At 37.1% G+C, this 26,642-nt stretch overlaps 1 protein-coding gene across 1 annotated transcript in view; it reads right to left on the bottom strand.

The window, feature by feature from the left end:
- IL1RAPL1 (interleukin 1 receptor accessory protein like 1) overlaps window positions 1-26,642 on the bottom strand; it is a 1,361,040-nt gene that overhangs the window by 156,278 nt on the left and 1,178,120 nt on the right. The window contains exon 7 of the mRNA XM_032620953.1: window positions 8,627-8,631. Coding sequence (XP_032476844.1) covers window positions 8,627-8,631 — 5 coding nt within the window. The remainder of the gene's footprint in view (window positions 1-8,626; window positions 8,632-26,642) is intronic.

Below are 26,642 nucleotides of genomic sequence, written 5' to 3'. Positions count from 1 at the left end.
CTTTTTTTCCCTCTAACTGGATAATTTCAAATGACTTGTCTTCAAGGTCATTGATTTTTCTTCTGCACGTTCAAGTCTGCTTCAGGGACCACAGTCGTGTCCAATGTCTTAGGGCCTATTACCAGGGGTGACCATAGGCCTGGCTTCTGCCTAGTCCCTTGGATGGGTCTCTGGATGGGCAGGAATGCCTCAGATTACAGTAGAGCAGCATTGAAGTTAGGTTATAAGACTGCTTCAAGGACTGCAGTCAGATCCCAGGACTGCATTACTCCCATTATCTCATCTTTGTAATTGTTTATTGCAAATATATTGACCACTTTTCCATTTTATGGTTTCTTCATCTAAATTAGATGTACTTATGAGATTAGATATCTACTTTCTTCCCCCTATAACTCACTCATTCTTCTATATATATATATATATATATATATATATATATATATATATATATATATATTTTTTTTTTTATTTTACTTTGCCTTCTGGAGACATTTCTTCATTTACTCATACAATTTGTTCAGCTTTCCTTTAAATGCAGCTTTTAGAGTCCTAGTTGCATTTGCTTTTCTTCTCATTCCTTTCTCATGTTATATCCTCTAAACTTTTCACTTGTTTTAGTGGAAACGTACTGTCAGAAATATGTTGCTACTTTGAACCTTCAGGAAAATCTTGCCTTTCTCTTATAATGCAGAATAATTTTAATAGATACCATTTAGAAAAGTTAGGTATAGACCCTTTTTCCAATGAGAAACGACTTATTCAGGCCTGGCATATGCCCAAAGTCAGTGGAGTGTTCTAGCACTCATGCTGGACAGTTCCCCAAATGGAAACATACTCACACAAGCACATCACACTGCATACCAGGGCATGTTTGTGTGTAACTATTTTAATGGGAAGTTATATCAGTCCCAACCCATCTGCTACAATGTGACCCTGGGAATTCTCTATTGATAAAACGTTTACTCTTGTTCCCTTTGTGCTGTTCCCTTTGTCAAGGTGGAATGGTGACTGACATATTGCACGAATGCAAGTGCATGTTTCACCATGTACTATTTCAATGAACGCTAAGTAACTTTAATATGTTCCCAAATCCTTCACTAATATTTTGTCATTGTGAGAATGACATTTTACCACAATCATTAAGGAAAATAATTAATTGCCAGGGTCTTTCTTACTAAGTTGGTGGGGCCTACAAAAGTTTTTATTTTATTTTTTGCATCACAATTAATGTTTAGATGCTCAGCATTAGAAAATCATTCAAACAACAATAATCCGTGAACAAGGAGGGGGTTACGGGCATTGACCCTTCACAGAGTCAATAATTTGCATATAACTTTACAGTGGATTCTGCGTATCCATGGTTCTGCATCCACGGATTCAACCAACCACAGATTGTGTAGTACTATCATACATATTTATTGAAAACTATCTGTGTATAAGTGGATCTGCGTAGTTTGAACCTGTGTCGTTCAAGGCTCAACTGTACATTTATTTTTTTAAGAAAGGAGGGAAACACAATTCATACTGAAGTTTGGTCAGGCTCCTTGGTGAGGCTACCACTGATGAAGCTAGTTCATGTTGAGCTTGAGCTTCCTCTTCTCTGAATTCCTCGTATATTTAATTATGAAATACACAAGTTGGCCTATTGATGCATAAGGTCTTATTCTGCATTTTACATGTTTGCAACTCTTCTTTCCCTACACACTCCCTAAAAGAGAATGAACATTTAAAACCTTGAGAATATGGATCACGCCTCTAATACATTTAATGTGCTTCCCTTGACCTCTCCCTGCAGGGTCCTAAAAAACAGTGAGTCCAAGGTGGATTTCACAAATATTCTATTCTTGGTTTCTAATTCTGCATTAAAATTTGCAATTATACAAATAAAAGTAGTATGGGGAAAATGTTATATAAGTTGTGATTGAGAAACAGTGGCAATAAAGGGTCTGGTTTTATTACTTTCTCATATGGTATCAAGTGATAAAATCTGCTTCAAAATGAAAGATTCACATAAATCAGTTCACTTATAGCATACATTTGCCTTAAAACTAAAGTGAAGCACATTAAAGTAGGAATTAAAAGCCTTGGATTCAAGGCCCAGCTTTCCCATTTAATAGAGGTGACTCTTCAAAATATCAGATTCTTTAGCTTCCTCTTGTCTTCATTCATCAGACCTTGACATTTAGAATAATATTACTTTTGCTGACTTGATTGAAAACACAAACATAGATGTGGACACTTATATCATGCATCAGTACTTTCTGGTCAGCCAGATACTACAGAACACGTTTATACTATTTTTTAAATGATCATCAAAATAAAATATGTTATATCTAATATATATATAATATTTTTCTGTAGGTATCTCATAACTCCCTGAGAATACACCCATGTACCCAGTTTAATACATAGTGATGTAAAGCAATTCTATTTAAAACCTGGCTCACAGACCAGAGCCAGTCTACAAATTGTTTTTATTGTTCTTTCATAAAAGAAGTATATAAAGTGAGGGTAAGCATTTAGTAACTTCTATAGCAACTGGATAATGTCGTCTGAATGAAACAATAAAAAAATACTTGGCTACTTTTTATGTCTTTTTTTTTATATTACTCTTTCTAGTTATTGATTTTTATGGTATTTTACTGAAGTATTGGTCCTTAAGGAACTGAAAATTAAAGCAAAACAAAACACCTGGTACTTAACCTCAGGTAGTTTCAGAATCACTGGTATGTTTTGTTGCTGCTAAAGTTATTGTAATTTTAAAAGCTAAATTAATTTTTTTCTTTCTCATCTAAGAACCAGGCTTAGACATCACCAAGCTTGCTTTCTTAATTCTCAGTTTCTCTATCACAATTTTTCTCTGATGAGTCTATTAGAAGCTATTTACTAGACATTTCCATGCTATTTTCTTTCAATGATGCTTATACTGAGCAAGCTGTTCAAATGAATGGGACAGTAATCTGTTCATGGCCTCCATTAAATCAAACACAGACAAACATATCTGTACACACATGAACATGTGCATTCTTGGGATTTTCATTCATAAAATTCCCAATTACTATTCATGATCACATAACTGTTTACCATTAAGATGTATTGGAAGTCATTAAATTCCTTTTTTGATAGCAGAATTATATTCCCTTAACTATGAATACTTTCTTTTTTTTTTTTTTTTTTTTTTTCAGTACGCGGGCCTCTCACTGTTGTGGCCTCTCCCGTTGCGGAGCACAGGCTCCGGACGTGCAGGCTCAGCGGCCATGGCTCACGGGCCCAGCCGCTCCGCGGCATGTGGGATCTTCCCGGACCGGGGCACGAACCCGTGTCCCCTGCATCGGCAGGCGGACTCTCAACCACTGCACCACCAGGGAAGCCCTATGAATACTTTTTAAAGACACTTCCTTGATTCACTGTAATTCCAAACAACAATTTAAAAATGTTATGACAAAAAAAAACTTAAAAGACATAAAATTGAGCATATATCTTATAACCACAACAGGGAATCCTTCTCTCTCTCTCCAAAACCATCAAACAACACCACCGCCATTCCCCTTATAAAACAGTTACTCACCGAACTATCTTTGATCAATCTTAGCTAAAGACTCTACCCTTTCTGGTCAACATCACAGTCTCAACAGTTAAAACATTTCATAAACTGAATACTGACACTTAGTAACATTTTGCAAAGCTGATAAAACTTAGAAGGATTGTTTGAAAGAACCTCACACTGACACACTGTCATTTCTAAATGTCAGGGACTTTGAGCTCAGCTCATAAAGATGAAGCTCATGCTCAGAGACAACACTTCTTTTTGAGAGAAATCTCTTTTTAAGTCTTACAGTTGTTGGAGGTGTAGTCTCAACCCTAGTAAATGACCTCCAAAAGCAGCAACCATTTTAAGGTCATGTGTACATTCCTGTAAGTAGACAGCACAGAAGGGCTTAACAGGTGTCCAGACATAGCTTTACACTTGTGCTGCTTCTGCCCTAAAAAACATGTCCTCCAAACATCTGTCTCAAAAACACATGTGATGTATTAAGGAAAGATTTTCAGACCAAAGTCGTGTCAATATTTCCTATTCTACCTTCTTTTTCAATAGCCTCTGTACCTTTGAGATACATACAGTCTAGTTGGAAAAGGGATACACTATTCTGGGTTAACTAATCATGAAAAGATTAGAAAATACTTAGAAATATTTGCCTTTCTTGAATCTAGGAATGAAGCTGTTTGTGTGTGCTTCTCGAAGTTTTAAACTAATATTCCAAAATACTTTTTTCTGAATAAAGTAATCTTTTTAAAACTAAATTTTAAACTACCCTGTGAAATTTATGCATTGCAAATATTTTGAAACAAAACTATATTGCTGATTTAGAGAGGGATTTCAACTGCTTTTATGTATAAGTGTGAGTGTGTGTGTGTGTGTGTCTGTATTTGGAGTATCAATCTCCGGTAATGGGGAAAGAAACAGAGAGAATTAAAGATGGGTAAACTTTGTTGGAGGAAGTCATATGGTAATTCAAGGTGAATAATTAAATCATGAGAAACCAGGAGAGCCAGTGTCTCTTCACATTGGCTGGTCTTAGACCAGGTATAAGGAGGGTATGACAGGGAATAAGAGCTCTGCGTTAGTTTAGGTAACTTCTAGTTCAGGGACTGGTTGAGAGAATACTTGCTTTTGTGACTCTACCGTGAAGCATCTGATCCAGAGGGAGGTCATGGCTTAGTAATGTTCAGAATGACTGTACAGTGGAGTGCTAGATTGGGTCAGGGGTCACAAACTACTGTTCAAGTTCAAAGTCAATATTTATGGAGTCACTCCTTGCTTCAAGTTGCTTTAGTAAAAATTCATTGAGTGCCCTCTACGCACAACACTCTTTCTTGGTGCTGTGAAGACACTGGCTAGAAGAGAAGATACGGCCTTCAAAACCCTTATGACCTAGTTATAGAGCTGAGATGTACAACAGCTCTAGCCAACCACCTCTGATAGGAAATGGTGTGTGTAGTGCACTCAGGGCTCTTCTTCTAGAGGGTTAAATGTTTTAAGAAATATTCCATGTGTCATAATATTTCCTTATTTATTTAATATTTCATTTGATTCTATTTAAGAATTCTTAAAATTATCCTATAATATTCCATAAAGCAATGCTTTTTAAAAAATATTTTAAAAAATATTCCTCAAAAACAAGCCTATACAACACTTTTCAGTAGAACTTTGTGATGGACGTGTTCCGTATTTTGTCCAATATACTAGTAGCCACTAGCCACACATGGCTATTGAGCATTGGAAATGTACCTAGTGTGACTGAGGAACTAAATTTGTATACTATTTCATTTAAATTATTTTAAATTTAAATTTAACTACTCTCACTTTGTAAATGTATTATGCTCCAAAACTAACTTTGAAATTAGAAAAGTGAACCACTTGCAACACAATGCTTTTTGTATGTAGCATGTTTCTAATATTCTGTTTAGTAAACGGTCTAATTGGTTTTACAAACCATAATATGGCATTCTAATGAATCAAGGAGACCTCACAAAAGTTCTTAACCCACAACAGTAGTAGCCAATTTTTTTTTTTTTTTTTTTTGCCAATTTTTATAGGTAAGGAAAATACTACTAGGAAGTAAATTTTACAGGGGAAGTTTTAAAAGAGCTATTGATCAAATATAATTTCAGCAAAGCCCTTGAGGAGATTCAGTTCAGGAAAATTATAATGAAACAGCTGGTTTTATATTTCATAAAATATCCATAAAATGAGAGAGACAAGCAGCTCTGCTTCAATAGTATTGACTTTTAATTTTTCAACTAAATAATTCAATTTGAAATTAAGCAGCTAAAATATAGTTATCTACATCAAAAGGGATAGTTTCAATATTACACAAAGTAAGGGTTTTTTTACTATGACAATAAACACTCTTTCTCCCATCATTCAAACTTTATCTTACCTCTAACAACAACTAAAAAAGCAAATATATAAACAGAACTTGAAGAATCTTTTTAAATATTTCTGAAACAAATATAAGGAATCAATACTAAAATGAAAATGAGAGTCTAGAGGCTTATAACAATTTTATCAAACAAGCAGTTCTGTGGCCTTCTAAAGTGAAATCTCTTTTTAATCATTCTGTGTTTAATTAAGAAGTAAACAACCATATTCTAAATAAGCCTGGCTCTCCCAGCCAACTTAGCTTCTTCAAAAGAAATGCCACAGAGCATCCCAGGAATTCTCCATTTGATCAATCAGGTTGTGAGACTTCCTTTGTGCGGAGCATTCTTAGTGCAGTTAAATTAGGTTTTATGGTCTAAAATTGCCTTATTAACTTGGTGCTTCCTGCGTTTTCATTAACTCAAAACATATCTGATACCATGATAAGCTCCCCCAAATGAAACTTCACTTCTGGAATAAGTCATTCTATTATAGTGGATGCTTACCACACAACTTGGTTTTGAACATTACATTGCTTTAATGTGCTTCCCTATGAATTGATGCTTTGGATGAGGCTGTACAACACTAGCAATTATAACCATATGCTGTGTTTTAGGCCAAGTTATTTCCCCTCTCCCCTACTGTAAAATTGTGAAGCAAACAATTTTTGAATTCCAAATTGCATTCTTTTCCAGGAGGAACTTCTGCCAAGTACCTAGATGTACCTGAAATTACCCTGCTCCCATACTAGAGCAGTGGTTCTGAACTTGGGAGATCTATCATCATCACCTAGGAGAACTTAAATAAAAGAGAGCCCTCGCCCATGACAGACCAACTGAATCAGAATTTCTGGCAAAGAGGCTCAGGCATGAGAAATTTTAAAAGCTTGGTAGGTGATTAGAAAGTGCAACCGAGGTTGGGCAGTACAATAGATCTAGCACAATAGATCTCATAGTTTAGCAGAGGGTTTGCTCAAACAGATTTAAAGGTTCAGATTGTGCAAGTCCTGAGAACATGCATCTCTAACAAGTTCCCAGGTGGTGCTGATGTACTGGTCCAGGGACCATACTTTGAGAACCACTGCCCTAGGGCTCTAAGATTGAGTCACTCGCTTTGAATTCTCTTTGGAAATGATGCAAATTATCACGGGTCATCCTTGTCACTGCATTTGATACCACTCCTCTTCATCTATCAAACAGAAGGACGAGGGAGCCTGAGGGAACAAGAAACACTCAGATTGATCCTATTGGCCCACTGGTGGCTCCTTGGCAGTTAATATATTCAGAGTTGGATTTCACTAGGGTGGACCATTTTCTGGGTCTCTTAGACAGAACAGCTCTCCCAAGTCAGCATATTACCAAGGACCTCAACCACATTAGAAAAGGTCACTTTGATTCTCCCTTTTTTAAAAGAAGAACTTTGACAGGTGGGAGTCCTCAATCCTTTATTCAACAAATTGGACTCCTACTATGTGCCAAGGCAAATAAAGTAGAGCAGAAGGGAGGCAAGATCCTTGATTTTACAGAATTTATATTATAGTCACAGTAGAAGGACAAAAACCAACCAATAAAATAAATAAGAAACTTCTAGTTGGTGAAAAACACTCTGGAGAATAGAAGGCAGGTATGGATGTAGAGAGTGCCTGACATGAGGTCTGGATATCAAAGAACCATACATGAATATCAGAGGCCAGAGCTTTCCAGGCAGAGGAAGGGTGAGTGCAAAGGTCCTGAGGATGGGTTATGTTGGTTTTCTGTTTGGAACAGGAGAAAACCCTATTTGGCCAGAGTCAGCAGGAAACTGGTGAAGATTTGAGAGGCCAGTGATTTTCTGGGAGACTTGTAGGCCACTGTTAGGGGTTCTGATTCATTCCATGAGTAAAAAGACAAGGCATAATAGGGTTTTAACCAAAGGAGTGATATGATCTTTTTTTGTTTTTCCTTTTCATTGTCATTCAGTTACTGTGTTGACCAGAGAAGCAGAGATAGAGTAGAAGAAAGGAGAGGTAGTAGGTAGAAAATGCAGCATTCTGGGTGAGAGTGGATGGAGGCTTGGACTGGAAGAATAGCAGCAGAGATGGTGAGTTAGAGCTCGTAGAAAGTGTTGATAGATTGGCTGTGGGATATAAAGGATAAAGAGAATGGATAATGACTCAGGTATTTGGCTTGAATAATGGTGGGTGTGTTGTAAACATTAATTGTAATGGGGGAAAATGGTTGGGAAGCCATTTGGGGGACTGAGAAACTGGTATTTTTGCTGTGAACGTTATGGTTGAGTTGCCCACCAGAGTTTCAAAAGGAGTTTTCTAGTAGTCATTTGGATATATGAGTCTTTGTTCAGCAGAATATGTAGGTAGTATGAGACTCAGTGATTCCACATGAGAGCGCTCAATCTCAGGTGGATTTATTCTCAACATTCTACCTGTAAAGAGATATAATGGAAAGTTCTATTGATTTCTAAAGCCTGCATATATAACTGATCCTAGGGAAACAACAGATCCAAGTATGTGAGTAGAGATGATCTTCCCAAGGGTAAAGGAATCAATACACTGACTAAAAGCAAACCACTTGATTCATTCACAGAGGGTTAACTGAAAGGTGGAAAGCAGACTAATATCATAAGGTATCCCTCCAATTGTACAGAGAAGGTTCCCTGAAATTTTACTTTTTAGTCTACTTCTTGACCTAGCTTTCAGGCAAGCACCAGAGCTTTTTCCCTAGGGCCCTGTTTTATGTTTTTAAACTTTTCTTTGGGAAAGAAATTTTAGAGCTCTCCTTCATCCAGGGAATTCCTCTCTGGGCAGAAGCAGACATTTAACTTGTCCCTGTTTTCCTTCCAAACCTTTGTAAGAACTCAGTTGAGTTCCAGACTTGGTCTCCTTCACTAGCCAATCCTTTTCTTAAATATGAGAAACTTATGTGTCACCAAAAAGAGTTAAAATTTGGAAGCGATTCCTTAGACACCTGTAGAATTTGCATTATTTGAGTATTTAATAACTTATATGGTTAAAATTTAAGACCATTCAAGTGACACAAACAAGGGACATTAGCTCAAATGACCTTGTTTTCTGTGATTCCTACTTCTACGATAATCAATAGATCACAGATATATCATCCATGATGACAGATACATCTGATCATCACCCTATCATCGTAGGAGTAGAAATATACATTAAAACACATGTGTAGAATATCTATGAAATGTTACATATTTCAATCAATATCTTCTTGGTGGAGATGTAACATTATAGCACAAATCTAATGAAAAAGTTATTATGTTATAATACTTAATAAATCAATATATAAAGCCATTATGTTACAGGAATGGTGGTAGACTTTAAAATTCACTTCCCTGTGAATTATGTATCTATAAATTAACTTTGATTCATATCTAAGCTGGAGAGCATTTTTAGTTCCCTAGTCAAAAATTCACACTTATAAAAGGGTTATGTAAGAATTTCAAGTATCCTTATGAAAATCTACACTAGAGGCTTCATTAATTCAAGAAGAGGGATGCTCAGAATAATTATTCATTGATGAAATAAGTGGTGGTCAAGATTTTCAGATGGCTAGATAGATTTTATGGACCTTAACATGAATAAGGCACAAACCCTCAGCAAGGCCAGGAGCCTAATACCTTCAGATAAGTGCATTCAGTCTAGGTCTAAACTCCCTGCGGTCTGCCCTCTACTCTATTTCTTGGAAGATTCTGTCCTCTGATCCGAACAGAAGGTTGGCCGATCTTCCTCATAATGAACCTTTCTTGCAAGGTGACTAGTAGAAGTTTCTGCAGCTTGAGAGTGAGAACTTAAAGGCCTAAGCTCAAGAACAGTTTTTGTGCCTATTTGCTACAAATGTTGGTACATTTGACAGAATTTGGTCAATTTGGTATCAGGCTTGTGTTAATTTTAGCATACCACCTGGTAGGTTGCCATGGATTTCCCACCTGTCTCTAAATGAAGGACTCTAACATAAAGTTTACTCGAAGAGCCTGAAAATTGCTGAGTGGACAAATTGGTCTAGGTTAGTTTTTCTAACTGAAGTTTAAAACATTTAAAGCATCTACTTGGAGAAATAACAGATTGAGGTAAGTATGTTTTTAAACTATTTTTTGAACAGTATTAAAGTTTTGATAATTTATTTATACTTACTCTTTCAAAAATAATGCCTTCTTTCATTTTCAAGTACAGTTTTGAATTTCATTGATAAATTGGATGAGTTTGCTACAATTCCACAAAAATAGAAAATGAATGCAAAAGAAGCATGACCTGAACATACCATTCATAATGCACAGATGAAGTACACTAAAAATAAAGTTGTCTCTTTGTCAAATGTATATTTATACTTGTAAAAGCAGAATGTTAATCACTATTACTTCTGTTCTTCAGTCATTTAAATACACAGGCACAGAGAAGCATCAGCCCTATCCTCCCCTACTGCTAGTTAATCCACGGACTGGCAAGGGTAATTTCAACAGGACACAGCAGGTCCTCTAGGAGCAATAGCTCCATATTATATGTATTTTAATGAGGACAGGATCTCATGCTATGGAAAAAGATATAACTGTTCCAGTGCACAGCCTCCAATGCCGTATTCCCCCCCCCATGCTTTTTAATGAAGTGTTTTGTTGAAATGTTTAGACGGTGTATTAATTCCAACATTGCATTTATTCATTCACTCACCAACTCTGTATTGAGCGCCTCCTGAGAGAATCAGTGGATCACTTTTGATCATGACGACTATTGTAAATATAATAATAAGTGTATTAAGTGTAATAATGTAATAAGAATAATTGTGACCCTGATTGAGAACAAAAATATTCACAAAATATTAAGTCTTTTGTTACTGCCACAGTAATTGCTCATTGTTATCACATTGCCAGGATCCCTACAATTGACCCTATACTAACAGATTAATCAGGGGAGTAGGTGAAAGGAAGGAAAGTAATTTAAAAAGAAAATCACCAAGAATGAGTTGTCTGAAAGGAAGTTGAGTTGAAGGAAGAAACAGATGATCTCTTGCTAACCTGCTCAATCTGTTATGGTTTTGTGCATTCTGGCTCAAAGTAATACTGATAGATAACACGCAATCTAATGAGGAATATCAGAAAATGAAGCAGCTTATTGGACACTGCGTAAGAGAGAAGTACCTTCTGTTTCACTTCTCAGAGTCAGTGTCTCTGGATGGATAATGGTGTTGTAATTTCTCAGTGAAGGAGACAATGTGCGTTGAGAGCGTGCACGTGCGCACACATTCACGTCTGAATACGTGCATAATGAAACACGATGAATGTATGTGGAATAAAATACATATGCTAAAAATTAAATTCAAGGTCTGTTCCTGCCTTTTCCTGTGTTACTGAATTAATAGAAACCATATTGGCTTTTAATTACATCGACTCTCTTATATTTTCCATTATCCACGAGAAGTGGAGAGTGTTCATCACGGGTAAAATGAATGAGTATAGAATCACCAACCTGGAATTATTTAGAGAACACCCAGCTGAATCTCTTAATTTCTCCCATAAAGATGGAATAACATGTCCAAATTTACAAAGTTAGCGGCAGAGCCAGGAAAAGGACCAGAATGCCATGGATATCCCCCCACCTGCCCTACAAGCAGATAATTTCTGAGCGGCTCCCAAATGGAAGCACTCCCTCTGGGTGCTTCCTTCCACCTATATCTCAGCTTCCTGGTATTCTAATGCTTGCCCTTTTCCCTTCTCAAAACATCCTTTTAGATCCTCAGAGCTTATACTCAAGTGGCTGGATGAGTTTAAAGTGCTAACCCTTCTAGAAGTATTTTTATCTTAACATGCATCAAAACGTAAACTAAAAAACTAAAACTCTAAACATGGACTTTCAGGTATAAGTGAGGATGGGCAGGTGGAGGTAGAAGGAAGTGATCAGATGCTTTCCAAAACCCTAGAAATCACAGCACGTGGTCAGTCATTTCCCTGGTCTCCTTATTTGAAAGACAATTCAAGCATGATTTTTATAACTCAAGACCTGTGAAACACTTCACCAAAATTAAATTCCACTGGTAGGAAATGTGTTTCTAATGAACAGAAAAGCCTGATAACACTGAGTCAGTTTTACGGGAGGGAGTTCCTGTAGAGTGAGACAACTTGACAGTTTCATGAGATAAAAATATGACCCAGCAATCCCACTACTGGGCATATACCCTGAGAAAACCATAATTCAAAAAGAGTCATGTACCAAAATGTTCATTGAAGCTCTATTTACAATAGCCAGGAGACGGAAACAACCTAAGTGTCCATCAACAGATGAACGGATAAAGAAGATGTGGCACAAATATACAATGGAATATTACTCAGCCATAAAAAGAAACGAAATTGAGCTATTTGTAATGAGATGGATAGACCTAGAGTCTGTCATACAGAGTGAAGTAAGTCAGAAAGAAAAAGACAAATACCGTATGCTAACACATATATATGGAATCTAAGGGAAAAAAAATGGTCATGAAGAACCTAGGGGTAAGACAGGAATAAAGACACAGACCTACTAGAGAATGGACTTGAGTATATGGGGAGCCGGAAGGGTAAGCTGTGACAAAGTGAGAGAGTGGCATGGACACATATACACTACCAAACATAAAATAGATAGCTAGTGGGAAACAGCCATATAGCACAGGGAGATCAGCTCGGTGCTTTGTGACCACCTAGAGGGGTGGGATAGGGAGGGTGGGAGGGAGGGAGACGCAAGAGGGAAGAGATATGGGAACATATGTATATGTCTAACTGATTCACTTTGTTATAAAGCAGAAACTAACACACCATTCTAAAGCAATTATACTCCAATAAAGATGTAAAAAAAAATAATAAGGTTACAGTGGAAAAAAAATGTTTGAGAACCAATGCTTCAAAAAAATTCTTCAATACATGCCCTGAATTTTGACACATTAATATATGATCCATTCAGCAAATCTATATAGAGCATAAACTATGTTCCAGATTCTGACCTAGGATCTCAATCAAGTATTGCACTAAGATAAGGACACTACTCTCCTAGAAATTATAAGGGGGTTCGGGGGAGGGGAAGGAATAATAACAAGGAAACAAACAAATAAGTAAATAAGTAATTTCAGATGGAGCTAACTGAAATGAAATAAATAGCACTAGGAGATATGATAGGGCTTGACTTGGGGCTACTTTGGGCTGGGTGGTCAGAGCTTTCTTCGGAGAGATGATATCTGAGCTGATACCTGAGGGATGAGAAGGCAGAAATCATGAAGCAGAGAAAGAGGTTTGCGGCAACTGAAGGAACAACAAGAACCAAGGCCCTGATGTGGGAACCAGCTTGGTATGTGACCAGAAAGGGACGTGACAGGAGATGAGATCAGAGAAGGAAGGCGGAGCCAGCTGATATAGGGACTAGCTAATTTGGACTTGATTCCAGGAAGTAATTGAGCAGTTTTAAGTAAGAAAGTGGTTCAGTCCAATTTACTTTTGAGAAGTGGCTTTCACTGCTGTGTGGAGAATGGATTGTAGGGAACAGTGAGGAAGCTTGGAATAAGATGGTGACAGAAGACTTATGAACAGGTACAGGGCCAAATTTGAGACATAACCAATAGGACTCGACGGATTAGATGTCAGAGGTAAGAAAAAAGGAAAAACCAAGGATGGCACCAAGGTTCTTGGCTTTAAAAATATTCAGCGTCTAAGTTCTCTTTTGATTTTACTAGATACAGATAATGGGCAAATATCACTTTAAAAGCTAAATAAAATAATTTTATAAAACAAGTGACGTAGCCACTGCTAAAAAGCCACAGCACTATATAATGTTTTGACTCATTTTGTTTTACCAGAGGTCTGACAATTTACATATATTGTTAAATTTAGTTACAAGCAAGATGTGTGATTAAACTGTAAGGATTCAAGACAATTTTTAGAAAGGATAATGGCATTAAGCACATATTTTATAGGCTGTAATAAGAGCCATGAATGTTTGAGACTTAGGCTTTAAATAAGAGGAATTAAAGAGACATTAAAAGGAAATAAACCTTCACAAAAACAGGGAAAGGGATGAAATGTTTTCTGAATAGCACCAAGTATATTGTTGTGATTCATGGTGAATCCTAGTGGTAACTTTTCCAAAGAAATCATATAAATTCACCAAATCATTAAAGAGCAACTTTATTTCCCTTAAAGAAACAAAAAGTCACCAAATATACGGCAGTGATAACATGTTTATGCTGATTGGATACTGCTTTAGCCTCATGAGCTATATACCTAAGAAAAATATGAGACAGAAGGAAATTCATCAGGAGTATTAGGCTTAGAAATGTTAATTCAATGGTTACCAGATACAATCATTCTGCCCAAAGTCACTATCTATCTGTCTTTTTATGATCAGAAAACCTTGCATAATATTATTTTGCTGTTAAATACTGAATTTGATTTGAGAAGCTCAAATACTTAATGGTATGTTTTTTTCTTAGATTCTTATTATGAGCTGATAGCCAACCCCCAATCTCCAAGAACACCTTGAAAGATATATATATATATATATAACTCAAAAGAAAGATGGAAAATAAATGAAAGGATTGTTTTCAATAGTTTGCTGAAAGCCTAGACAAATTAGAAGAATCACTTATCTGATGTCAAATGCAAACTATTACTCTGGAGGAAATAAGTTGCTTCAATCTGTTGAAAAAAAAAGTTGTTTCATTTCAAACTATTGCCAGAAAGATACCAAAGAAATGTAATGTTTCCAAAGTTACCAATCACCCAGAACAAGATTATCCTTCTCTTCTATTTCCCGTGTACCTTAGAATAAAAAGTGGGAATTGAAACCTAGACTAAAGCTGGTTAAAAGGAAGTCAAGTTTAATAGATACCAGTATCATATATAGATTTCTTAGTTGAATGAGTTCAGGGTTCATAACTGGGCAGTTTGCCCACTGCCTATGATTGCCCTCAGTTCGCTCTTTTAACAGTTGTTATTTTGGGGAATGTTGTTTAGTGACTTGGCATCATGAAATTTTACTCCAGCAATTTTTCACAAGCTTTAATAAAAAGAAAACTTTAACGTGGACTAAACCTCATGTGAATATAATTTCTTCAAAAGCAACACCCAGACATACACAAAAGATAATTGCTCCTTTGTATTCAACACTAGAAAGCAACATCAATGTGGATTAAAATTCATGTGAATAGAATTCTTCAAAAAACAAACAAAGCATAACATTTGATGTTCCAGATTCACTGCTTTAAGCATATGCATAAATAACGAGACATATGATACACCAATAAAAAGCTACAATAAATACATCCTGAATTGATTGATTATAAACTGAAGTTACCTAAATTATTTTTGTTTTTCTTCCTTCATCATAAATGTAGTTAATTATGGCAAGTTTATTAATAAAAACTGAAAGACTGGTCTTTTGTTTTAAATTTATTTAGTGATTCAAAGCGTCAACATACCAAGCATGAATGTATCACGGATTTCTGATAAAGATTTTGGGTTGATCATTTAAGAAGTGATGTCTAAAAAAACTGCAAAAGACTCAATTTCAAATTCAACGAGATGAAGCAAAGGCAGTCTGACTGGCGCAACCTAGAAATATCCTCATATTGAACTATTTTCATTCTTTTAATTTAAAATTATAATCAAGATTAGAACATCTTATTCTCCCTAAGATACATGTAATCTGAAATTGGCACAGCAAGAGTTTGCCACAAATGCGAGAGGAGATAGAGACGGCTCATTTGCTTTTAAAATGGATGAATATAGCACATGTAGGGAAAAATTAACTGACTGGAACAAAATGTTTTTTGCAACCATTCCTCTCAGCTGGAAATCCTACTATCACTTTCTTTTTTAAAGATAGTAAGTCCATAAACTGAAAATGCCTCTATTTTTAATCACTTAAATCCTATTTTAATTCTGAATTTGACAAAGCAGAACAGCTACTCATGATCCTTCATATTCACATATATTCTTCAAAAGTACAATCTTATTTTTTGTTAATCCTACAATGGAAAGACCTCTGATTCAATATGTTTTTAACAACAACACAAAAAACCACTATTGCATTTTGAATATAAGATATATGTCTGTGTGTGACTACACAATGCAAGTGGGAATGTATCATACTTCACTCAATATATTGCATTAGAGAGTTACACAATAGGAAGTGTAGTGGGGGACGGTTCCCTTCCTAGATACAATGATTTTGGTTTTGGTATGATTTCTTCACTCTTTCTCAGGCTACACACCTCAAACTCATCTCATCCTCTCAGCACCCACATCCAATCAGGAAAATGTCTTCAAGGATAGCTTTCAGTTATTTCTCTTCTGATTCCTCCTTCCTGCCAATTACTTCCTTTCTTACTCACAGCTTCTCTCCCTGCCAATACCCAAAGCTTCCTAACGAACCTCTTGACTTTATTTGTTCCCATCGCTCATCAGAACTCTGCATTGCCGCTAGAGTTGCCTTTCCAATCACTCATATCCACCCCTGAAGCATTTACTACTCCTTACTGCCTATCATAAAAAGCTCCAGCTCTTTGAGAAGGAATAAAAAGCCTTTTCAAATCTCACTATCCACCTATTCTATCTTCCACATCTTCCTTGACTATCCCTCATTTCCAACGTATGCTTCAGTCAGAAATTTTAATAGATATAAAATCAACTTTCACACGTCTAGGTCTTTGCTTAGTCCATTTCCTCATCTTACAATGTCTTTCCCTATTTCCTTCGTCAGATAAAACTCTACTTATTTTCCAAGAATAAGCACAATGAACATTTCTGTGGGACCTTCACAGACTATCTCAGGCAGAATTAGTTCTGGCCAGTTTTTCCATATAGTGTGTACCTGCCTGTACTACAGCCCTAATCACACTGTATTTTAATTATTGCTATATTTTTATTTTGTATCCACCAGTCTCTGCAGTTGGTACAGGACTAGGGAACATGTCCTATTCATACCTCTAGCATGAATTAGAGGAGAAGCATGTATTTCTGGCACAGAGTAGAATCTTGGTGAATGACTCCTCACTTAAACATGTGATATTCACACATGTAGGACCAAGGATATACAAAAGCTGTGTCGATTTCTTCTTTCCTTTCTATTTTCACACCTATAAAGACATGTATCTTTAAATGGAAGAACATGTTCAAAATTATCTTTTGTTTCAATGTAGCCTTTAAAATTGTACAGTGGTAAACTGGCCCATTTAAAAGTGTAACTTCCACCATAGTTTACATATTCAATGTACATAATTGAGCAATAATAAAACTGAAAATGGTTCACTCAACTCTTCATAAAATAATCAATCAATCAATCAATCACCACATTGGTCGAATTTTAGGAATGCCATTTCTACATTGAAAGCCAAGAGGTGCCAAAACAATTGTGTCTATAGAGAGAAGCAGGTTTGCCAGGACCTGGAAAACTGGATAGGGAAGGTCCCTTCCAAAGGAGACAAGGATACTCAGCTTCAGCAGAGCACGAGTCCAATGTTGCTAGATCTTCAGTTGTTCAAGAGGAAAAAATGGATGTGTACAGGAGACCTCTCAGTTTTAAATGTGGGCAGCCAGTTGACACAGAATGAGAAACAGTGTATGGCCTAAACAAAATAATCTTCAAGTCACATAGGCCAGCAGCAGTCAGTTTTCAACTTCTTTTAAGGATGCTGAAGAAGTTCAAAATTAGTGACCTCTCAAGAGTTATGGGTCACTCTGCAAGACAGACTCGGAGTCACTGGCACATTATATTACAACAACTATTTTGTTTTAAAGTACACTTAACAAGGGGTATAAGAATGATTTTAGAAGTTCAGAATTCCACACACATACAAGTTTCTACCGTTCAACTGTAATAATATACTTTATCTAGGTTTTATGGGTTTTATTCAGGCATGAGGGAAGGAGAGGCCCCACACAAATCTGGTTTGGCGGCTGCCCTTCTATTTCTTGGCAGATCGTGATATTCTCCTTGTAGCATCTGAGGACTCACCACTTTTTTTGCAGCTCCATCCTCTTTCCCTATGAACAAGATGCCTATTTTCTGTGGACTAACTTTGGCTTATACTTTGGACCAAAGCAAACAAATTAAACCAACTCACAACAAAATGAGAACTGTAGATAAAATGGCCTTAATGTATTATCATTTTCATGCATGTTGGAATATTTAAAAGAGGGCTATTAGCTGACAGACATAAATATATGATAGTCAGAAATTATTGGTGTGATTGCCAGATAAAGGACTAGAAATGAGGCCTGCGTAGCCCTCTTAAAAACTTATACATAGCAGAAAATTCTAGGCATCACCCAAGCATCATTATGCTTTTTAAAGATTCCTAGTAACCACTACAATTCTCTGAGCATGCAATGGATTATTTAATTTACTCTTTGTAAAAATGCCAGCATTTGTTGTCAACTCTCAAAACGAAACACTGATTGAGAATCTATAGCAGTTAGTTACTCATAGTCACTATGCAAACAGGATGGCTTTGCTGAGAATCAAGGATTCATGCACTATTAAAATACTATTAATATTATTATGATTTACTGTGCTAGCATTTCATAATCTATCACATGAAAATAACGTACGAGGAAGTGGTTTGTAATCTGCGAGACAATATTCAGGTGATATTAACAACAACAACAACAATACACATGTTATAAGATCTTTAGTGGTCTGAGCCTAATTAGCACAGCAATTATGTTGCCTGATTTTCCCTTTATACTCTCCACATCATGGCAATGTGCTCTTACAACCTGTGTCAGGAGAAGCTTCCATTTGTTGCTTTCATGATGTTAACATGGATCAAGGAAGTAGAAGGTTGACGGTAGAATAGAGGAGAAGGGTTCGTGATGGATTCTTCTACTCTACACGAAAATATCTTCTTTGTCCCATAAAAACCCAAGAAGCTCCATTAAGTCCCCATGGATATATGTAACCTCTGATTAAATCCTGACTCCAACTAACTGTTTCAAGTTTGACAAGACTGCAAATGAAATGTTAAGTGTCTAATTTATGCACACTAGATCACTTCACTTTTCATGCTATTTTGTACCATACTGGGGTAAAAATAATTCTTTTTTACCTACTTTTAAGAAATTGTAACACTTGCACTTATACACACATACACATATACAGTAAAAGGAAGATGGCTTTGATTAGATGTGAAAGACTAGAGGATAAAATAGACAGAAACCTTTTTGACATTGGAGTTGAGGGGAATCTGTGCAGATTTTCAAAAATTAAAATAAAAAACCATTCAATTTAGTAAAAAACATATCTTTTATTAGTAAAAGCAGTAAAATTTTTTTTTGGTATTTTGTTGTTTTCTTTTTCTAAATTTTTATATTTTTTAGTCATAAAATTAAGCTTTTTCTTAGGGCAAAAACAAACTAGTCCACTGAAGTCATTCATCATCCTATATTCAGTAATACTTGATAAAAGGCATCCGAAATTTTTCAGTATTATTTTCAATATCTGATGGAGATAAATAATTGTAGGGCTTCCCCGGTGGCACAGTGGTTCAGAATCTGCCTGCCAATGCAGGGGACATGGGTTTGAGCCCTAGTCCGGGAAGACCCCACATGCCGTGGAGCAACTAAGCCTGTGCGCCACAACTACTGAGCCAGTGTGCCACAACTACTGAAGCCCGTGTGCCTAGAGCCCGTGCTCCACAACAAGAGAAGCCACCGCAATGAGAAGCCTGCGCACTGCAACGAAGAGTAGCCCCCGGTCGCTGCAACTAGAGGAAACCCGCACGCAGCAATGAAGACCCAACGCAGCCAAAAATAAATAAATAAAGTTCTTTTAAAAAATTGTAAATTTAATAAATGTTACACACAAGAAATGAAAATCGCTATGAAACAAATGCACTATTTCCCTTCATTGTGACTGACTTTAGCAAAGCACTCAATAGTAAGTGAAATTAAGTATATTTTAAAGTTCAATAACCTTTTAGTGCTTTATTTAAGGGATGCTACTATAATTCCAATAGCTAAGAGGGAGCATGATCTAAAAAAGAGGGTGGACCTGGGAATAAGAAAACCTGGGTTCTAACTGGGTGCAACATCAAAGTGGTTGTGTGCTCTATGTAAGTCACTAAATACTTTTGAGCTTCAGAGTCCTATTGTGTAAAATGAGGCAACAGATTATATCTCAGGTGCTTTGCAGTCTACTCCTATATAGTTCTTACTCCAAGTATGTGTCCCATTTGGATATTTTCAGCAATCTAAGTTTTTTCAGCAGTTTGATAAATGCCCATCAATTTTATCACATACAGCTTCAAACTATGACTGTTCTCAAATGAATAATTTAAGCAGTTGCTTACTATCTTCTTACTCAATGTGTGGCCCATGGACCAGTAGCATCAGCATCACCTGAGAGCTTATTAGAAAGGCAGATTCTCAGGATCCACTCCAGATCTACCCAATAAGAATTTGTATTTTAACAAGATCTCCATGTGATTCACAGGAACAATCAAGTTTGGGAAGCAAGGCTGAGTACTAGATTCCTTCCCCCAAATTATTTCTCATATACTATTTGAAATTTTTAATATCATCCTATAGTCTACATTTTATTATAAGATATAGATTTGGCTTAATACACTCACTTTTAAATTTTAAATATTTCTGGTTGAACCACATCTCAGTGTGTGGATTTTTGGCTCCTTTGCTGTTAGTATTACAGGTATAAAAGTGAAGAGGCTACAAAAGGTGTTAAAGACAAGCACATAGAGTACTCCCATTGGAGGATTTTCTGGCATCAAATAATAGAATAGTAACCCTGGGTGACAGAGGGTTATTGTACGAGACACAAGTATTGGATGAAGGTGAAAGAAAGAAAGTGTGTTCATTCGTTTGTTCATTCAACAAAATGTTTTTTGAGCACTGTGGTAGATTAAAGGATACAGCAGGGCTTAATCTCTGCCCTCATGGAGTCTGTATTCCAGTGAAGGAGACTCCAAATTTGAAATGTTACCTCGTAAGTCATCTCACCCAGGTAGAAATGCTTTACATTTTAAATCATGGCCTCAGAGAGCACAGTCATCTTAAAAGGACAATACATTTTTTCCCCCCTGGCATTTCCTATTTTAGGTATTTTGAGATTGTTCCCTACATCCTGGTTTGGATGTGCAATGTTTGCTTCTCATACTTTATAAAGGAAGACAAGAATCTGGATTTTAATGTTGGCAAAATACTGGCAACGATGCACATGCTTTCAAACTACAATGCAGATTAAACAAAAAACATATGTGAGCAGCATGTGCTTGCTAGACATAGCTTATTAGTCTCTGTAAAAAAATCTGCTGTAGGGACTTCCCCGGTGGCACAGTGGTTCAGAATCACCTGCCAATGCAGGGGACATGGGTTCTTCAAGCCCTGGTCTGGGAAGATCCCACAGGCTGTGGAGCAAATAAGCCGGTGCAACACAACTACTGAGCCTGCGTGCCACGACTACTGAAGCCCGTGTGCCCTAGGGCCTGTGCACCGCAACTACTGAGGCCGCACACAACAACTACTGAGCCCATGAGCTGCGACTACTGAAGCCTGTGTGCCTAGAGCCCGTGCTCTGCAACAAGAGAAGCCACTGCAATAAGAAGCCCACGCACTGCAACAGAGTAGCCCCCGCTTGCTGCAACTAGAGAAAGCCCATATGCAGCAACGAAGACCCAATGCAGCCAAAGATACATAAATAAAATAAAAAAAGTTTTTAATCTGCTGTATTAGTGATATTAACATCTTTTTCAAAGAATGTATATCTCATATATTTCATTTATATAAAGCATAATGGTACAAATGAAAACCTTTTACAAGATTAACTTATGCAATTCCTCTATTAAACATTGAAAATATACCAAGAATTAGAATAACGTAGATTTTCATAGAAGTCATTTTTAATAAGTAAAAAAAATCAACAATATAATTTAACAGTATCAATTTTATTGAGTATCTGGAAGAATATTTTTCAGTAAGGCCCTAACTCCCATTAGTATGTACTTCATTGAAAACTTTTTACAATTATTCTAGTTGTTATTTCTATCATGATTTATATGTTTAAATTTTCAGGGGAAGAAAATGAGAAGAAGTTCAGGTTCTGTTAGTGATTTCCATTGTCACTGATTTCTTATAGATTTGCTAAGGCAATACATCTGGATTGCAAGCCACTCAAAATAAAGAGGAAAAAAATCAGAACCATCCAGTTCGACACGTACATGTGATTCATGAATAATAAAATAAAAGGGCAATTTTTTCAACCATTCTTGCCTATAATTAAATATGAGTAACTATATTGTCAGTAATAGTTACCCAATCTGATACCAGCATAGATGAACAAAGTAGAACACAAAAGCTTCTCCTGTTTAGAAGAATGTAAACAATTTTGCCCTTGCTTTCAAGGCACATACCTTACACAGTAATTAGGTTTAAATATAGTTCTGTTGTTTTTAAACAACAGATGGCTGCTACCTTGTACACTTCCATTTTTATAGAAATATTTTATTATTGGCTGAAAAGGATTTTCATTTGTTATTCTGTCTGCATGTCTTTTGGTTTGTACAAGAGACTAGTTAAGGAAAAAATAAGATCTCAAACATGAAGGGTGAAAATTTGGTAGCTCTCCATTTCAGGATTTTCGCGTGATTAGTGTCAGGGTTAGGGAAGGAGCCAACAGTAGAGGTCAGGTAATTTTTAGACCAGGTGTGAGTCTTAAGACTCAATTAGCAATAAAGTAAAGCAAGCATGACCAAAGCCAAGAAAGAGTTTGGGGTTTTATTGTCCCTGATCCCCAGTGAGTAATCAATCAGTATTTGTTGAATGAATAAATAAATTATAATCAATAACATCTTGTCTAAGATCATAAATCTTCAGTTTTCCTAATGTAAGTCTTTGAAAGCAAGCATTTAAAGCTGTCTGCTCTAGCACCAGACAACCAGCTATTAAGGGGCTTAAATGTGGTTGCTAAAAATGTTCATTTTTCAAAATCTGAGTGCCTGACCTCATAGAGACAAAGCCTGAGTCTCTTTTATTTGATGACTTGGGTCATTATCAACAATCAATATTCTGAGGGTACCCCCAGCTGATCAAGTCTGGAATATAAACTTTTATTTCTAACTGTGGAAAATTATAAAAACAAGGCATAAAGGGAATGCAAAGGTGAAGAAGACAAATTACTTGATTCATGGAATTTACAATCTAGTTTGGAGAGATGATAAATGACACATTACAATGGAAGGCAGAGTGAAGTAAATGCTGAAGAGTGGGAGAGACAGGTAAAAGTGGTTTCCAGGAAATCAATAGGCTGGATAGAAGAAGAACTGTGACTGGTAATTAAGGGAGGAAGGGCATGCTGGCAGCTTTAAAGGCCCTGAGTGCCTGCTATTGTCAGGAAATAGCAAGGAGGTGCATGTGGCCAGAATGTGAAGAAAGGGGAAGGAGATGAGGAGAGATCTAGATCATATCAAGAGACCATATAGAGAGACTGGTTCAAGATGGCAGAGTAGAAGGATGTGCACTCACTCGCTCTTGCGAGAGCACCAGAATCACAACTAACTGCTGAACAATCGTTGACAGGAAGACACTGGAACTCACCAAAAAAGATACCCCACATCCAAAGACAAAGGAGAAGCGGCAATGAGATGGTAGGAGGGGCGCAATCACAATAAAATCAAATCCCATAACTGCTTGGTAGGTGACTCACAGACTGGAGAACACTTACACCTCAGAAGTCCACCCACTGGAGTGAAGGTTCTGAGCCCCAGGTCAGGCTTCCCAACCTGGGGGTCTGGCAACAGGCGGAGGAATTCCCAGAGAATCAGACTTTGAAGTCTAGCAGGATTTGATTGCAGGACTTCAACAGGACTGGGGGAAACAAGGACTGCACTCTTTGAGAGCACACACAAAGTAGTGTGTGCATTAGGAGCCAGGGAGAAGGAGCCCATAGGAGACTAAACCAGACCCACCTGCTAGTGTTGGAGGGTCTCCTGCAGAGGTGGGGCTGTGGCTGTGGCTCACTGCGGGGACACGGACACTGGCAGCAGAAGTTCTGGGAAGCACTCCTTGGCATGAGCCCTCCTGGCATCCACCATTAGTCCCATCAAAGAGCCTGCAGTCTCCAGTGATGGGTCGCCTCAGGCCAAACAACCGACAGGGAGGGAACTCAGCCCCACCCATCAGCAGACAAGCAGATTAAAGTTTTACTGAGCTCTGCCCACCAGAGCAACACCCAGCTCTATCCACCACCAGTTCCCCCATCAGGAAGCTTGCACAAGCCTCTTAGATAGCTTCATCCACCAGAGGACGGACAGCAGAAGCAAGAAAACCGACCAACCTGCAGCCTGTGGAACAAAAACCACATTCACAGAAAGACAGAAAAAATGAAAAGGCAGAGGACTATGTACCAGATGAAGGAACAAGATAAAATTCCAGAAAATCAACTAAATGAAGTGGAGATAGGCAACCTTCCAGAAAAAGAATTCAGAATAATGATAGTGAAGATGATTCAGGAGCTTGTAAAAAGAATGGAGGCAAATATGGAGAAGATGCAAGAAATGTTTAACAAAGACCTAGAAGAATTAAAAAACAAACACCTAGAAGAATTAAAGAACAAACCATCAGAGATGAACAATACAATAACTGAAATGAAAAATACACTAGAAGGAATCAGTAGCAGAATAACTGAAGCAGAAGAACGCATAAGTGACCTGGAAGAAAGAATGGTGAAATTCCTTGCCGCAGAACAGGATAAAGAAAAAAGAATGAAAAGAAATGAAGACAGCATAAGAGACATCTGGGACAAGGTTAAACGCACCAACATTTGCATTACAGGGGTCCCAGAAGGAGAAGAGAAAAAGGACCCGAGAAAATATTTGAAGAGATTCTAGTGGAAAAATTAGCTAACACGGGAAAGGAAATAGCCACCCAAGTCCACTAAGCACAGAGAGTCCCAGGTAGGATGAACCCAAGGAGAAACACGCCTAGACAAACAGTAATCAAATTGAAAAAATTAAAGACAAAGAAAAATTCTTGAAAGCAACAAGAGAAAAAAGACAAATAATATACAAGGGAACTCCCATAAGGTTAACACCTGATTTCTCAGCAGAAACTCTACAAGCCAGAAGGGAGTGGCACGATATATTTAAAGTGATGAAAGGGAAGAACCTACAATCAACATTACTCTACCCAGCAAGGATCTCAATCAGATTTGACAGAGAAATCAAAGCTTTACAGACAAGCAAAAGCTAAGAGAATTCAGCACCACCAAACCAGCTCTACAGCAAATGCTAAAGGAACTTCTCTAAGTGGGAAACAAAAGAGAAGAAAAGGACCTACAAAAACAAATGTTAATGGGAACATAAATATCGATATGTAAGAAAAGAAAGAAAATGGTAATAGGAACATAAATATCGATAATTACCTTAAATGTGAATGGGTGTAATGCTCCAACAACAGACACAGTCTTGCTGAATGGATACAAAAACAAGACCCATATATATGCTGTCTAAAAGAGACCCACTTCAGACATAGGGACACATACAGACTGAAAGGGAGGGGATGGAAAACGATATTCCACGTAAATGGAAATCAAAAGAAAGCTGGAGTAGCAATACTCATATCAGATAAAATAGACGTTAAAATGAAGAATGTTACAAGAGACAAGGAAGGACACTATATAATGATCAACGGATAAATCCAAGAGGAAGACATAACAATTATAAATATACCTGCACCCAACATAGGAGCACCTAAATACATAAGGCAAATGCTAACAGTTACAAAAGAGGAAATAGTAACAATAATAGTGGGGGACTTTAACACCTCACTTACACCAATGGACAGGTCATCCAGACAGAAAATTAATAAGGAAACACAAGCTTTAAATGACACAATAGACCAGATAGACTTAATTGATATTTATAGGACATTCCATCCGAAAACAGCAGATTACACTTGGTTCTCAAGTGCACATGGAAAATTCTCCAGGACAGATGACATCTTGGTTCACAAATCAAGACTTGGTAAATATAAGATAATTGAAATCATATCAAGCATATTTTCTGACCACAATGCTATGAGATTAGAAATCAATTACAGGGAAAAAAAATAAAAAACACAAATACATGGAGGCTAAACAATACGTTACTAAATAACCAAGAGATCACTGAAGAAGTCAAAGAAGAAATAAAAAAATACCTAGAGACAAATGACAACAAAAACACGATGATCCAAAACCTATGGGATGCAGCAAAAGCAGTCGTAAGAGGGAGTTTACAGCAATACAATCCTACCTCAAGAAACATGAAAAATCTCAAATAAACAATCTAACCTTACAACTAAAGGAACTAGAGAAAGAAGAACAAACAAAACCCAAAGTTAGTAGAAGGAAAGAAATCATAAACATCAGAGCAGAAAAAAATGAAACAGAAACAAAACAACAGCAAAGGGCTTCCCTGGTGGCGCAGTGGTTGAGAGTTCGCCTGCCAATGCAGGGGACACGGATTCGTGCCCCGGTCCGGGAAGATCCCACATGCCATGGAGCGGCTGGGCCCGTGAGCCATGGCCGCTGAGCCTGCATGTCCGGAGACTGTGCTCCACAACGGGAGAGGCCACAACAGTGAGAGGCCCGTGTACCGCAAACAAACAAACAAACAAACAAAAAAAAACAATAGCAAAGATCAATAAAACTAAAAGCTTATTCTTTGAGAAGATAAACAAAATTGATAAACCTTTAGCC

This window comes from Phocoena sinus, chromosome X, assembly GCF_008692025.1.
Source record: "Phocoena sinus isolate mPhoSin1 chromosome X, mPhoSin1.pri, whole genome shotgun sequence".
Taxonomy (NCBI): Eukaryota; Metazoa; Chordata; class Mammalia; order Artiodactyla; family Phocoenidae; genus Phocoena; species Phocoena sinus.
The sequence above is the reverse complement of the archived record's forward strand: the minus strand, read 5'-3'. Positions and strand labels throughout refer to the sequence as shown.